The sequence below is a fragment of the Seriola aureovittata genome, chromosome 22, assembly GCF_021018895.1.
Source record: "Seriola aureovittata isolate HTS-2021-v1 ecotype China chromosome 22, ASM2101889v1, whole genome shotgun sequence".
NCBI classification, from domain to species: domain Eukaryota; kingdom Metazoa; phylum Chordata; class Actinopteri; order Carangiformes; family Carangidae; genus Seriola; species Seriola aureovittata.
The window spans coordinates 4303614-4316528 of record NC_079385.1 but is presented as its reverse complement, the minus strand read 5'-3'; the positions used below and the strand labels follow the sequence as shown (position 1 = coordinate 4316528).

At 42.3% G+C, this 12915-nt stretch overlaps 2 protein-coding genes across 7 annotated transcripts; one reads left to right on the top strand and one right to left on the bottom strand.

Moving 5' to 3' along the window:
* Positions 1-43: 43 nt before the first annotated feature.
* On the bottom strand, positions 44-6197 carry selenoo2 (selenoprotein O2). Of its 4 annotated transcripts, none has more exons than XM_056368223.1 (10): positions 5616-6197; positions 4459-4662; positions 4177-4354; positions 3911-4041; positions 3361-3638; positions 3128-3261; positions 2880-2911; positions 2547-2732; positions 1391-1547; positions 44-822 (listed from the first exon to the last, which is right to left on the bottom strand). In XM_056368223.1, the coding sequence occupies exons 1-10, from the start codon at positions 6047-6049 to the stop codon at positions 655-657; spliced, it is 1902 nt and encodes a 633-aa protein (XP_056224198.1). In that variant the 5' UTR covers positions 6050-6197; the 3' UTR covers positions 44-654. The 4 variants fall into 4 exon arrangements, 2 of the variants coding, with proteins under 2 accessions (XP_056224198.1, XP_056224199.1); XR_008826524.1 differs by lacking the exon at positions 44-822 and adding an exon at positions 1755-1923 and having other exon boundaries at positions 1416-1547; XR_008826525.1 differs by lacking the exon at positions 44-822 and adding an exon at positions 1755-1892 and having other exon boundaries at positions 1416-1547.
* On the top strand, positions 5876-12868 carry LOC130163812 (zinc finger protein 11-like). 3 transcript variants are annotated; one of them, XM_056368221.1, is made up of 9 exons: positions 5876-6006; positions 7384-7586; positions 7721-7819; positions 7994-8083; positions 8238-8348; positions 8659-8782; positions 8887-10012; positions 10239-10291; positions 11352-12868. In XM_056368221.1, the coding sequence occupies exons 2-9, from the start codon at positions 7437-7439 to the stop codon at positions 12614-12616; spliced, it is 3018 nt and encodes a 1005-aa protein (XP_056224196.1). In that variant the 5' UTR covers positions 5876-6006; positions 7384-7436; the 3' UTR covers positions 12617-12868. The 3 variants fall into 3 exon arrangements, with proteins under 3 accessions (XP_056224196.1, XP_056224195.1, XP_056224197.1); XM_056368220.1 differs by lacking the exon at positions 5876-6006 and adding an exon at positions 6465-6769; XM_056368222.1 differs by lacking the exon at positions 5876-6006 and adding an exon at positions 6991-7064.
* Positions 12869-12915: the final 47 nt, after the last annotated feature.

Sequence of the window (12915 nt, the reverse complement as noted above, 5' to 3'; positions counted from 1 at the left end):
TTAAAACAGACACATAAACCATCACAGTTGATAACAGACTTAATGATGAAAAACACATGATCTTTTATTTCAAGCTTTGAGAAACACAAAATGCCAAATCATTCTATCTATAGTAGGTTTAAGAAACAAATGGTAAATATTTTGAATTGCTCATATTTGTGACAAATCCACTAACTGTAAATGACTGACGTCAGTGTGTTCCTGGTGTTTCAGACTCAGACAGGTCATTGTGTGACTGGTCGTCTGAGCTGTCAAACTTCATCAGCATATCCATTGATTTCTTGTAGGTGTCAGCACATTCTGTTTGTTTCCATTGTTACAGTAGATTAATACTCCCATCAAGAATATTCCCATCAAAATCAGCCTCAGGAAAACTGTCTATGTATCTTCATCAGATCTGAACTGAACTGGTTTATTGGACTTTGACCATGATGCTGTTGTATTATACTTTACACACAAACATTGATCTTTGGCCATACTGATGAACACTGGAACACACTGGGTTACATATCATCCTCCCTTCAGGAAGCAGGAGAGATAGTCTGAGGTGGAAATGGAGACCCGCAACAGTAGCACTAGTAACACTGTGGTCTGTGTGGTCAACCAGTGAAAACAGACCTCCCTCCTTCAGCTGCCCAGGAGGTTTTATGAGGATCAGGTGATACAAATTCTTTGTGCCCAGGCAGGAGGTTTCCTGTCATAGCCAACAGTCAAATCCCTCCCTTTCTGCTCCTTTTGCCCACATGCACTGGGTCCATCCAAAGACTCCAGTCCAAATGCGTTAGAATATGGTTTCTCCAGAGTTTTGAGGACCCTGTTGACCTACAGAACAAAGGTACAGTTAACCACGATTGATCATTGAAGCAAAATTATGATTTAAATGGCATAAAATGAATTTAAATATCATAAAAATATGAAAAACAGCATTGTAAACCCATTAAAGCAGCTGCTGTGTATCTGGACCACTGATGACCACAGATTCACTGACTTTATCTGAAAAGGCATTGGCATGTGCGCTGACAGTTAAGTCACTGAGCCCACAATACCAGTAACACTATGCTGCTTCCAGCTGGTTCCTAACTCCTCCCAGTAGCTGAAGCCATGTGCTGTTTTATATACAGAGACACATGCCCATGCAGTGTTACTGGAAATGTCAAATTCAGATGATGACAATAACAATAACCTCTCAGTTGCATTTTACTGAAAAATGAATCCTCCTTAGTGTATCACTGCCTGTTTTTACAGCTGTTTGTGTGGCAGAAGACATAATTTTCTGATTCAGTATTTGAAATAAAGATTGATAACCAATTTCCACCATGTGGCAGTGTAGATAGTTGCTGCTTTAATGCACCTGGATGTGAATCGTTTAAACTTTTAAAGGTATCCTGACCTCAGAGAAGTCTCCCTTTTCTGCAGCCTGAATTGCACTCTGGGCGATATAGTTGCGTAGGACGACCCGGGGATTGTGGCTGTTCATCACACTGAGCCTCTCCTTTTTGATGAGAGACAAGTCACTTGTGCCATCACACTCCTTGGCTAAACGCTTCCTGTTATTTCAGCACAAGAAAAATGACAAAAGCAGTCCTGTCTTAGCTCTTGTTCATTCGACCAGCAGACACAATGTTAAAAGCAGCAGTTTTAAAAGCTCATGGGGCAATAGGCTGTAAACAGAAGAGCAACAAGTTATCACAGAGCATTAACATTAGCATTAAATATGAGTCCTGTTTCTTGCCATCAGGTGAATGTAAGTCTACCTTTCACTCTCCTTTTAGCTCCTTTGGTCTTTAAGAACTGCTTAAGAAAAACATGCTGCTTTTTAGCTGCTCAATGCTCCACCATGTTCATCAGTTTGTAGAAACTTTGCCTGCCGTTCTTTTGTTGAAAACAGCTGCCTGTTGCGACCGGAAACAAGGCTGGTGAGAGCTGCGAGAGTGAAAACTAAAACAATGAGCTAAAAGATGCTAATACACTGAGGGAAACTGCAGAATCAGGTGATACTTTTGTGTGGGTTCATCACTATGAGTGACACATTAACAAACATTTGGTTGTTTGTTAGTATAAAATTTTGATTAGTGAAGCTTTAAAGGTGCTATATGTACGTTTTTGCGACCGCTACATAGCCAATGTTGGCATTAACAACTGTTTACTTGAGTTCAGCATCAAACTTCATTCCTTTATTCACCAAGAGCTGTCTCCAGCTGTGGAAAGCAACACTAACTTTAAGTCTTGTTTCCTTCTGCTGAAGTCAGCGTGCTAACCACAGCAAGAAACCATCTGCAGTGGCAGAGACAACTTACATATAGCACTTTAAATTGGCAAGAGATAACAGGAAGTGAGCTTTTCCCCTATTTTTATACTGTGCACACACAAATGTAGAAATGTTCTCGGTTTCTGTGCATATACGTCAGTAAATTTAAAAGTCAGATTCAGCTATCTGCCTGTTATTTATCCCAAATTTTCAATATCAATCACATTATAGAACATGTTACTTGAGGTTCTCACAGCGCTTCTCTTTCTACTGTTTTAGTTTTGTTTTTTTTTCTTACCTGTATCGGCTAACCCAGTGAATCCAGTCATCACGCTGCTTTTCCTTGAGCTCATCTTGATCTGTCTCAAGCAGCTCCTTCAGCCGGCCCATCCGTTCCAGCTGCTGGGCCACACCTGGCCTGTCTGACACCATGCTAAACATGGCTGGGTTGGTTTGTGCCATGGACAGAATCATCGCCAGTTCACTAGAAACAGAGATATAAATGCGGGAAAAGAAAAACGCTTGATGTTGATGTTACATTTGGCTCTAGTCCCCGATGCTGTTCCATTTAAACCTGCAATTACCTCCTACATACTCCTACCAGGTGCCACAAAACACACATTTAACTTACATATTCTCCTGGTAAGCCTTTTCCCCAAAATGCTAGCATATGAAAGAAAAACAAATGAGATGACAAGAAAGATTTAATAATTTGAAATAACTCTGCTCAGCCATGATTAGATGTGCATTCACTGGGAGTGTATGGTGGGGCAGAGAGAAACTTTATGTTCTATTTATAACTGCTATATTAAGAAACACACATATATCCAACCACCATACACCCCCTCACCGGTCCTTCATAGTTGGCTTATTAGCCACCTTAAGCTCCTCAATAGAGGAACATTGCTGCAGGATGAGGTCCACTACGGGGCCCAGTGTTGCCCTCTCACTGTCGCCCTCCTCAGGCCAGGGGACACAGCTCAGCAGGTAGAAGGTGTTGGTGAAATCTGCACCTGGAAAGGCACGAGAATATAGTACCACAATGGCATTACAAGAAGCAGAGGATATAGAAAACGTTCCAATTATCTTCCACATCTTCCAAGTCTTTGTACCAGTGTTGTGCATGACACGCAGCAGGTCCGATACGAGCTCGCTGTCCTCTGCCTCCTCTTTTCTCACAAGGCCCAGTTTCTTCCTCATGATACTCAGGTAGAAGGCTTCATATGTGAGCATGAAGTCATCCAGGATAGCTCCGGCCTCAGCTACATTTAGCTCAGAGCCCAACGCTTCAGCCAGACGAGCCAGGTTCCAGCGGCACACAGACGGCTGGGCTTGGTATGAGTACCGTCCTCTTTTGTCTGAGGCGTTGCAGATAAAATCTGGATCAAATCTGACACACAGGCAGGAGAGCTTTCGTTGACATTACATTGTTCTACCAGTATATAAATGATTTTCTTTTTAGTTATTGAATATCAAGACAAATTGTAACCATACTTTTGGAACAATTTTACTGAGGCAAAGCTGAAATACATATTTTTTGAGTTTAACCTCAGTTAGTGGAACAGAAGACTGGTTTTTCAGATTGTGAGTAATCAAAACATAAAGAGGACACTCTGGTCAAGTAAAAAAAAAAGACACTGACTTCCACTTTCAGCAGCTTACCTGTCCATGAAACCAAAGGGGCCGTAATCCAGAGTCAGACCCAAGATGCTCATGTTGTCTGTATTAAGGACGCCGTGGCAAAAACCAACACACTGCCACTTGGCCACTAACCTGGCAGTTCGTATCATCACCTGGGAATAAACAAGTCAAATTTGACGATCAAAATGCTAAAACAACCACACAAATTAAACCTTTTAAAACAGAGACTGAATCCTGAGAAGTGTATAACTGTATAACATTTTGTCAACAAGCACCTCATGTCTCACCTCTCTGAAAAAAGCTGTATTTCGGTCTTTGCGGTTGCTATGAGCCCGCTGAATGCAAGGATAGAAAGTCTCAATGACGTAATCCAGCAGCTGAGAGCGAATGTCATGCCGCCCTGCACTGGGACCCTGCAAGCCTGAGAATTCATCTCGGCCCTGAAAGATCTCAAAGGATCCAAACCTTTAAAAAACGAAAAACAGAGACTTAATCAAAATTCCCCATTTTTCTGGATACCACTATGACAGGAGGTTTTTGTACTGATTAAAGTCTGAAGCACTTTGGACCTGATGAAGGAAGGAGCGAGACGCAGGACGACAGAGCAGCGCTCAGGAATGCGTTGTCCACGGTTGAGTGGATCTCTGCTGACATAGAGGTCAGAGGTCACGAGGGAGGCTGCACGGGTGCTGGGTATCCCGAGGGCAGCCATGGCCTCACTGCACAGGAACTCTCTGATGCTGGAGCGAAGCACCTTCCTGCCATCACCATCTCTGAGGAAATTGACAAGTGGTTGTCACACATTTGTACTGGCTGGTATTTGTATTCCTACTAAACGATTGTAAGGGTTTTTCCAGACTTGCTGCTTCAACATTGTCTAATTAACAGGTTACTGACATTTAAAAAATGATCTTGTGTGACTGACTGCTCAACAACTATAAAGCGACCTGCAAACTCCCCTCCAACTGTTTTCAGTGAATTAAAAGTGTCATCTTGGGCACAGGTCATATTATGGTAGTAGTTGTCTCAGTAAGCAAAACTTGTGACAGGTTTCCTCTGATGGAAAGAGCTTCAATTAAAAAAAAAGAGGCTTAACTTAAGGTCCACTGAACAAACTCCATCTACTGAGGACTGGGAGATTTGGAGAAGATTTTCTTTTTTGTAAATCTACTATTTATGAGGTCAAGATTGAACGTTCATGATTAATGCCAGTGATGTTCTACATTAAAAATTCCCTCTACTTTTTAGGGCAAAACATACAGTCAATGGTAAAACTTTGGCCCAAAACATCCAATATCTAAAATTACAAACTATCCTGACACTATGTCTGATAAAGCACTGGCAAATGTGCTGCATCACACCATACCTATGTGTGTTTAACAGGGCCAATAAGCTGGGGAAACTAAGCGCACAACTGCTCAGCAGTGGGGGACGTGTTTGATGTGTGCCAAGCAGCTAAGCTCTTAAGCAGCTCTTCCTGGGTTAATGCATTCACATGCCTCCGGTGTATAAGGCTTATGGATATTTTGCTTTGTCCCTTTCTTGAGTTATCTTATTCTTAGTTGGTGAGAGAAAATGTTAACATAGTTATTTCTTCCCACAGCTATATCCTGTTCCTGAGGTTTAATTAAAATGTGTTGTTTGCATAATGCAAGAATTAACACACTTACAGTCTAATGATAAAAAAAAAGAATTGATTGAAATGTCAGTACAAAGCTAAATCTACCTGGAGTAAGGTGTGACTCCTGCACCTTTGACCTGAATCTCCCATCGCCCGTGGGTGCCCGACTCTACCTCCCCCAGGTACATCACAGCTCCATCTCCCAGCTGACCAGCAAACAGCCCGAACTGGTGGCCGCAGTAACAGTGCGCGGCCGGCTGGGAGCCCGGCAGCAGCCTGGAGCCGCTCAAGTACTCCGGAGCCAGAGGATCACTCAGCACATCCTGCGCACTCAGGCCGAGCAGAGCCAGCGCTGAGTGGGACAGGGCCACGAAGTGTGGACGGACCAGGGGCTGAAGAGTCCTAATCCGGGAGAAACACGTCGCAGGGACAGTCCGGGACCCGGGTTCTTCTGAGTCATCCACCGGCAGCTTTTTCAGCGCGGTGTTGTTGAAAGGTAAGCGCTCCAGAGACCGGGACACACACTGAGAGGACTCCATTAAGACTGGAGCTGAACATGTACCAGTCAGTCCGAACCAGCGCTGTGAACTGACGTCAAGTAGCCTAGCCTACCAACTGTAGGCACAGCGTTCAGGAGCGTGACATACAGTGCATGGACCTGAATAAATACAAGCCTAAACAAGTGAAACATTTATTGAGCCAGAAATTAAATTACTACCTTACCGAATAATTAAATTAAAAAAACATCATGAAAAAAAAAAACCTGAAAAATAATCAGGAAGTGAAAAAACAAAAGAGAACAAAAACCAGTCTCAACTTGGAAATTGTGTTTTTTGAACCACGATAAAGGCAGTGACAGTGAAAAGTGAGTCATTGTTTTGAGGGAGTAAAGAAGTGATGCAAAGAATCTCCAGCAGATGGCGATAACAAAAAGAAAGAAATAAAATGTCACTTGCCGTAAAATTTGAATAAAGAAGAAGAAAAAGCCCTGGGCAACAAATAATTAGCACCGTGTAAATGCTTATTTGGGTTATTTACACATTTAAATGGGACGCTTCTCATAATTTAGAGGAGAAGTTTTGCAGCTGCAGATGTACAGCCTCCTCAGTGGGATCTGTGTCATACAGTAACTGCTAATTGTAGTCAGCTGTGGCTGGGGAGCTAGCCACCCGGCTAACAGCAGCTAACCGCAGCTAGTCAAACTTTTCAACAACGGTGTAAGAAGATGGACTCAGGTGTTTTCACGGCCATTTCCAAAGGTTGGTTCATCGAAAAACTTAGAGCGAATATAAGCATTTTTTATATCTTGAGTTGGCGATAGTTCAGCTAACGGTGACTTTTGTCAGTGCTTCTATTACAGCTAAACTAGCTTACTTCCTTATCTTCGCGTTGTAACTTTACGATGACATGTATGTCATGCGTCACAAATAATTTTGCATGCCATGTTGTGGTATGAATATGTCTGCTCTCTGTGCATACTGAACAAACATGGTAAAAGTTAGCTGCCTGAGTTTGAGAACATTGCGGTTATTGAACATACACTCGGTGTTTCCGGTAGGGTTGCATTCAAAACACAATGCTGTTGCTGTGTCCTCCTATTTAACAATAATTAGAGATGGTCATTGGTTATTTTCTTACTATTTATTCTATTCTCATTATTGTTTGGACGACTATACAAAATTCTATGCAGTTTAAAAACATCAAATACCATTTATCACATTAAATTCAAATTTCATAGAGTGACTGAAATAACTTGAGAGTATAGCTGTAAATAACAGTCCTGATAAGACATCCCATCATCACAGTCCCATGCACTTCAATAAGGATAAATGGGACAGAAAGGTGAGCTCCTGCTTTTGTTCTTGTTTTTCAGATGACACTTTACCTCTGGCATCACTGCGCCTCTTGGTCCCACCTTTCCAGCTCATGACAGCCTCGATGTGGCAGGTGCTGAAGAAACAGGATGTCATGAACTACTGGAAAGTGGCAGAGTTTGTCTCTTTAGTAATGGACATGGCCCCAGAGCTGCTAATGTACAAGTACAGGACACAACTGAACCTGGGATTAAGAGCTAGGGTGGGTACGGGTGTGGAACACAATAATGTAATATTTTGCTTTATAAGATGTATGAAATGATAAATATTTATAGACAGCTAATGTGAGATTACAGGATTACTTTGATGCATTGTTTGATTTATGTCCTGATATAGTACATCCTTGAGTTGTGCCGACGTGACGAGCTTGTGGAAAATGACTTAATCTTATCTCACTTGGACAAGATTAAATCACAGCACCCCACCCAGGTAGATGTAAGTGTGTCCGCTCTTGATTGGTTTATTTCATTTCACATGGCAACTTTATTTTTGTGACCCTAAATGTGTGCTTCTTAGTTCAGTATTTGTGTATTTAAATGAATGCTGTTATTGGCAGGGCTATCCAGTAGTAAACCTGTAACATGTGTAATGTTTATGCCCATATTGCAGATGAAAGAAGAAGAGGAAGTAGCAGGTAACTTTCTTGAGTTGATCCAAATTCTGGTCAAAGATCCTGAAGAGAGACGAGACTTTTTCTTGGTAAGAAATTGATTTTCCATGAAGTTAAATTCTGTCAGTTGCACTCATTCAGTTGGTTGTGGAATCTGGCAGGAGGTACAAATGGCAAATGACAACTTTGTATTTTTGTCGCAGTAAAATAGTTTTTATCACAATGTCTTTTATTTTTTCTTAGGAGGTCTTTCCTGCAGAGTATGGACCACAGTATGACCGTGATTTGCAGACACTGTTCTGGGAGTTTCTCTGTCGACTGGCTCAGCTGTTGCCAGTTCCTGACCTTGAACAGGTGATTTTTGATAAAATGGTAACGTGTATCACACTGTCACATGTAAAAAAGACACAAAGAAAGAACAACTTAAATAGTCATCTCATGTAATAAACTACCACTACTAGGGATTACAATACTGTTACTACATACTGAATGTTCAGTAACATCATGTCTGTTTTTAACATGATGTTATTGAACATTATTGACTAGTAATATGTCTTACAGGTGTTTTTGCAGATCCGATTGTCTTGGTGTCCTAATTTTGAAACTTAAACCTTTTGATTATATTGGATTTGGTGTGATGTATGTTTTCATCTATTTCCCTCAGACTGCCTCCTGGCTTGGAGCTGAATGCTCTGTGTTGGAGGATTGTGTGCATTCAGTCTCAGAGCCCACAGACCTGAAAAATTTACTCCAGCACCACAAACATCTAGGGAATTTAGAGCAACATGGTGAGTCATTTCCTGTAACCACTACCTTTGTATTTCAAGTTCATTGTTGAAGACACAACTCTATGACAATAAATTATGTTTAATTCTTGTCCTTTCTTGTGCAGTTCCACCTTCTAGCATGGGAGAAAGCATCCTTTCCTCCCTCTCTGCAGTTGCTCCAAGCAGAGTGGCAAAAACTACAGAACAATCCAACCAGTCAAGTCCTTTGCAAGGCCTCAGCGATGAAACACACACTGTATCATTTGTGGATGATGTAGCAGTTGAAATAATCACAGTGACAGATTATGCAGAGGTTGAATTAGGCACAAGCACCGACATCGAGGTGGTAATGGGAGAGCACAGCTATGAAGGAACAGACGGCAGCACAGTGGCTGAAGGTTCGCTGGTTGTGCTTCCTGAGGAGACGACCAGGGAAGAGGAAGTTGGTGAAGGAGGGGGAGAGGTGACACAAAAGGTTGAAAGTGGTTTGATAAACATCATCCATCCAGAAGTAAACAGGGACGACTCAGCTTCCTCCCAACACAAAATCTCTGTGGGACCTCATGACTGCCCAGACTGTGAGAAGAAATTTAAGTTTGCCTCTTCACTCATCGCCCACAGGGTCATCCACACCGGTGAGCGCCCCCACCGCTGCAACGACTGCGGTCGCTGCTTCTCTTTCAGGCAGTCCCTCGACAGACACAGACACACGCACAAAACTGGACGCAAGTATGACTGCGTCATCTGCGGCGAGACCTTCCGCTCCTTGTCCGCCCGCACAGAGCACAAGCAAACACACATGGAAGACGGTGTTTACATATGCCAGCAGTGCAACAGGAAGTTCACCTGGGAGCTAGCACTTGCAAGGCACCTAAAAACTCACACTGATGATCACAGCGCTGACGAGCCCACGGAGAACCAAAACGATGAGCAAGAGGTTTTTATAAGTGATGAAAATGTCTGTGAGGATCCTGTTGAACTTGTGGAGCCGGACTGCCAGCTGCAATATAGTGATCAGGATCCAGAGAATGCAGAAATTCAGAGCAGTGAGGGTCCCACCTGTGAGTCTGGAGGCCTGGTCCCTGAACTTCTTAATCAAGTCATCTCTGCGGTGAAAGTTCGCACAAGTGGGCGCAAACGCAAGCCGACCATGAAAATTCAGGTGATAAATTTACAGAAGCGCATGGCCACTAAGAGAAAGAAGATCACCCAAGTCAACCCTCTGGCCCTGAAGCCTTTGCCTCTCAGTTGGTAAAAATATCCGACCTCATTAACCACTCTAGATGTGTCTCACAGTTCTATTTTTGTTCCTGCACAATGACACATAGTTTACAGATTTACATGTCGTTATGGTAGGATTTCTCTGCAATCAACACTGAATTATAGAAACTCCATATCTGAGTTATATGTTTTGTTACATAGGCTACTGTTGTCTATCAGGCTGATCAAAGCGACTCTTGTTTATTCTCTTTAACAGTGCAGAGCACTCTTATGGCTCGCCCGTGGTCTCATCAAAGGACAGTGATGAAAGTGAGTGTTCATTTTTACACATATTATATCTGGTCACAACAGTTATGTAATCAGAGTCCATAAGTAGAATGACATTGCAAATAATTAGTTGGAAAAAAATTGAAAATCCTCTTTAAAAAAGAAACTAATATTTTCCCTGTAACTTTTACATAATGTGAGCAAAATATAAAATAACTTGACTTAAAGAAGTCAGACACTTTCTTTATACAAGCCCTTTACATTTGTGTTGAAATAACAAGCAGTTAATTATTATTCACATTCTCATGAAATTTCCTGCTTCAAGATAGTAAAATGTTAACATATCCCAAGATGGGCCTGTACATTATTAAAAGGTTTGAAAGTTTAATGGTTGCAAATTATCAACATAATTGTATAATAATTACTGTAAGTTTTTCGATAGACAGCACTTTACTTTGCCTCTTATAACACACTATAATGTAGTTGTAAGCTTATATAAGTTGGTTTTTGTATTTTTCAACTATAACTCTTCCTTAGCACAAGCACAGACTGGTGTATAAATGGATTGATGAATGACATTATAGTAAAACACACTTGTAATATTGTCTTCATAGGAGACATAATAATTGTTGACAAATACTATGTATTACACTACAAATGTATCTCCTCACAACGACATTATATTCTGTTATAAACCATTATTAAATGGTTATATAGTTCTTATAAATGCTAAATAAAGCTAACACACTTCAAAACAACAGCTGAATAACCTATGTCAATATCAGAAACAACAAAATGAGATAGCAGCTTGGGTATAATAGTTGCACATTTAGCTGCAGAAATAGGAATATTATCTTTATATATCTTTTTTTTCATTATTTTCATATAGAGTTGAATGTGTCATTACAGGTTATTTCAGCATTATTTGTTTATTTACCAGGTAATTTTTAATTTTCAGCCTGTAATCTGTGGAGTCCTGGAAATCTTTTAATTACACTAAAAAACATATTAGTAAAAAATGCAAAAATCCTTTTATTCAGTCATTTTATTTCTTAGCATAATGTTAATTTCAGTCTCTTATAACTTTGTTTTTTTCTACAAGGTTCTGTGGGAGATGTGTCATCAGCTGCTTTCTCCTGTCCGAAGTGCTCCTTCCACCATTCAGAAGAGGTGCAGGTCCAGCAGCACATTGACAGTGTTCACTCTGAGGTTGAGGAGGACAAACCGTCCCTTCAGCCTCTCGCGGATGAAGAAGGACGTTTTAGTTGTTCAGACTGTGACAAGAGCTTCAAGTTCCAGTCTTTACTAAAAGCCCATCAGCGCATCCACACAGGCGAGCAGCCCTTCCTGTGCTCTCAGTGCGGACGACGTTTCTCCTTCAAACAGTCACTGGAGCGGCACAAGCAGACGCACAAGTCCGGACGCAAGTACGAGTGCCTGATCTGTGGGGAGCTCTTCAAGTCACTGGTGGCTCAGAGGGAGCACAAGAGCACCCACATGGAGAACGGTGAGTACCTGTGTTCAGAGTGCGGCCGGGCGTTCGCCTGGAAGTCAGCACTGGTGAGGCATCTGAAGACCCACGGCGAAGATGCTGACAAGGCGGAGCGTTCTCACAAATGCCCCCGCTGTGACCTGGGCTTCAGCTGTGCCAGCTACCTCAACCGGCACCTCCAGACTCACCAGGAAGAAAGAGTGCACAGCTGCAACTGTGGAAAGAGCTTTGCCTACCGGGCAGCTCTCACTGCACACCAACGCATCCATCAGAAAGAGCGGCCGCACATGTGCACACAGTGCGGCAAGGGATTCCTCTACAAGGGCGGTTTGCTGAGCCACATGAAGATCCACTCAGAGGAGATGCCCTTTATGTGTTCCTTCTGTGGCAAGAGCTTCAAGAGAGAACGCAACATGAAGAAGCACGAGCGCTGCCACACCAGGGAGAACGTCTTCAGCTGCTCGCAGTGTGACAAGAGTTTTGTCTACAAGGCGACTCTGATCAGACACGAGCTGACTCATTCAGGCGAGAGGCCGTACCTGTGCTCCGACTGTGGGAAGGGTTTCTTTTCCCACGCAGAGCTCCTGAAGCACGAGAGATTCCACACAGGCCACAAGCCCTTCCAGTGCCCCCACTGTGGCAAGAGATTCACTCAGTCCTGCTACCTGACCATCCACCTGCGCTACCACACCGGAGTCCGGCCCTACTCCTGCACAGAGTGTGACAAGAGCTTCCTCAGTGCCAACCGCCTTAAAAGACACCAGCGAACACATTCAGGGGAAAAGCCATACCTCTGTGTAGAGTGTGGGAAGGGATTCAGGCAGTCCTATAATCTGAAAATGCATCAACGAACACATATCATGAAGGTAACATAGTGAAGCAAGACTCAGAACTTATTGATCTGGAGATTGTTTTGGAAATTGAAATTGTATGATATAGTTTGGACTGGGTCAAAAGCAACTGTAGAAACACTGTTTTGGCTCTCCCTCTTATGTAACTGCATCTAGTGTTGAAACTTCAAGCTAGCAAGAACAGGTTCATGTTGAATGTCCCCTTTTTCCATTATACATTTATTTTCATGCTTGTGTTGCAATTAAAATGCACTGAGCAGAGAGGTGTGTTTTTCAGATGCATTGTGATGTAGCTTTTGTCTTATTTGGCTCAAATAATGAAC

Coding starts and splice junctions, on each gene's coding strand:
- selenoo2 (XM_056368223.1), bottom strand. CDS start 6,049: ATGGAGTCCTCTCAGTGTGTGTCCCGGTCTCTGGAGCGCTTACCTTTC. Junction 4,663..5,615: donor GGAGTCACACCTTACTCCAG/GTAGATTTAGCT, acceptor CAATTTCCTCAG/AGATGGTGATGGCAGGAAGG. Junction 4,042..4,176: donor ATACAGCTTTTTTCAGAGAG/GTGAGACATGAG, acceptor GTTTATTCCCAG/GTGATGATACGAACTGCCAG.
- LOC130163812 (XM_056368220.1), top strand. CDS start 6,736: ATGGACTCAGGTGTTTTCACGGCCATTTCCAAAG. Junction 7,587..7,720: donor ACCTGGGATTAAGAGCTAGG/GTGGGTACGGGT, acceptor GTCCTGATATAG/TACATCCTTGAGTTGTGCCG. Junction 10,292..11,351: donor ATCAAAGGACAGTGATGAAA/GTGAGTGTTCAT, acceptor TTTTTCTACAAG/GTTCTGTGGGAGATGTGTCA.